We start from the raw sequence: 1,672 nt of genomic DNA, 5'->3' as shown, positions 1-1,672 counted from the left end.
GAGGAGGAGGAGGAGGAGGAGGAGGAGGAGGAGGAGGAGGAGGAGGAGGAGGAGGCGGCGGCGGCGGCGGCGGCGGCAACACGGGGGAGTTGAGGGAGGGGAGGGGAGGGCTCTTGCGCTCACGTTTTTAAATTTTATTGTCCTTCCCCAACAGAAACGTGAATGTGACAGTCACTTGGTTGTTGAACCATTTGTTTAGCTGTAGCAGGGTGGCTGTTCCCGCGTCCCGTGCGCGCTGTGGCCCTGTGCCCTTCACAGTCTTCTCATCGCAGGTGTGGTTCCAGAACCGCAGGACCAAGTGGCGGAAGAAGAGCGCCCTGGAACCCTCGTCCTCCACGCCCCGGGCCCCAGGCTGCGCGGGCGCGGGCGCAGGCGGGGACCGCGCACCCTCGGAGAACGAGGACGACGAGTACAACAAGCCGCTGGACCCTGACTCGGACGACGAGAAGATCCGCCTGCTGCTGCGCAAGCACCGCGCCGCCTTCTCGGTGCTCAGCCTGGGAGCGCACAGCGTCTGACGCCCGCCGTCCAGGCCCGGGATCCTGGCTGCAGCCCGCGGGGGAACGCCGAGGAGCCTACCTTCCCCTCCCCTTCCCCACGCTGCTGGGGGCGCAGGGACTGAGTCTTCTGATGAGAGGCGCGTGGAGGAGGTGGAGGAGGAGTGGCAGGTGCAGGGGAGGAGGCGGAAGAAGAGGAGGGGAGGCGGGAGAGGAGGAGGAAAAGGAGGGAAAGGGGACAGGCATCCTAGCTAAGGCAGGAGGAGGCGAGGAGGGAGGCACAGCACTCCTGAGACCGGGAAGCCGCTGCCCCTTGCACCTCCGCGGGCTTCGCCTGCCACTTCTGCAGATTCACAAGTGGACAGAGGACTAAAATGACCAGGCTCTGCAGCCAGAAAACTGGCTGTGGGGTCCCAGACATGCCACTGTGATCCAACTTTTGTGGGGGTGGGGGGCAGGACATCCCAGGAAGGGAGGCAGCTGGCTGGGGAGTCAGAAGACCAGAGTCTTGGGGCCCAAGCCAGCTGCTGGCTGCAGAAGAAAAGACAGGTGAGTGGCCAGGTGCACTCCTCAGATCTGTGCACAGGAAGGATCCCACTGGAGGGGCCAGAGCTGAGCACCTAACCCAGGCTGCAGGAATCTGCCTCCAGGAGGGCAAGTGGGACATCTCAGTGAAGAATAAACGCCCCTGACACTCCAGAATGATGGCCCCTGAGCTGTGGAAATCCCCTTGGCCTCCTTTCTCCGACTTACCCTCAGGGTCAATACCTCTGAGACCGGAAGACACGGAAAATCCCTGACAACCGGGAAAAGGGGAGGATGCAGGGAGAGGTGAGGCGGGGACGGTGTACCCAAGGGCTGCCTACCTGGGCATCATTTCGTGCTGATATAAGGACAGGCCCACCCAGAGAGAAGGAGCATCCCATCTGGGGAGGAAAGGAAGGGCTGGGAACAACACCCCTCCAACAAGGCAGGAAAGGAGAAGGAGAGCCCCTCCGGCTGGGTGAAGGATGCCAGGGAGGGGCTGAACCACGGCCTGCTGGGAATCATGGCCCTTCCTTTCCTGGGACAATCTTGCGGTCTGGCACTGGAGCTGGTGCTGACAGGGATGCTGGCCAACAGAGTGGTATTTTTCACCCAGGTGATCTGAGCTGCTGGCAGGTAGGGGGTGGGCT

At 62.6% G+C, this 1,672-nt stretch overlaps 1 protein-coding gene across 1 annotated transcript in view; it reads left to right on the top strand.

The window, feature by feature from the left end:
• The window catches only part of NKX6-3 (NK6 homeobox 3), a 966-nt gene extending 430 nt beyond the window's left edge, over positions 1–536 (top strand). Inside the window, 1 exon segment of the mRNA XM_025395116.1 lies at positions 273–536. Coding sequence (XP_025250901.1) covers positions 273–518 — 246 coding nt within the window. The 3' untranslated portion in view covers positions 519–536.
• The last annotated feature ends 1,136 nt before the right edge of the window (positions 537–1,672 follow it).

The sequence above is a fragment of the Theropithecus gelada genome, chromosome 8, assembly GCF_003255815.1.
Source record: "Theropithecus gelada isolate Dixy chromosome 8, Tgel_1.0, whole genome shotgun sequence".
Lineage (NCBI taxonomy): Eukaryota > Metazoa > Chordata > Mammalia > Primates > Cercopithecidae > Theropithecus > Theropithecus gelada.
Note: the sequence above shows the minus strand (reverse complement) of the source record. Positions and strands in the feature narration are given on the sequence as shown.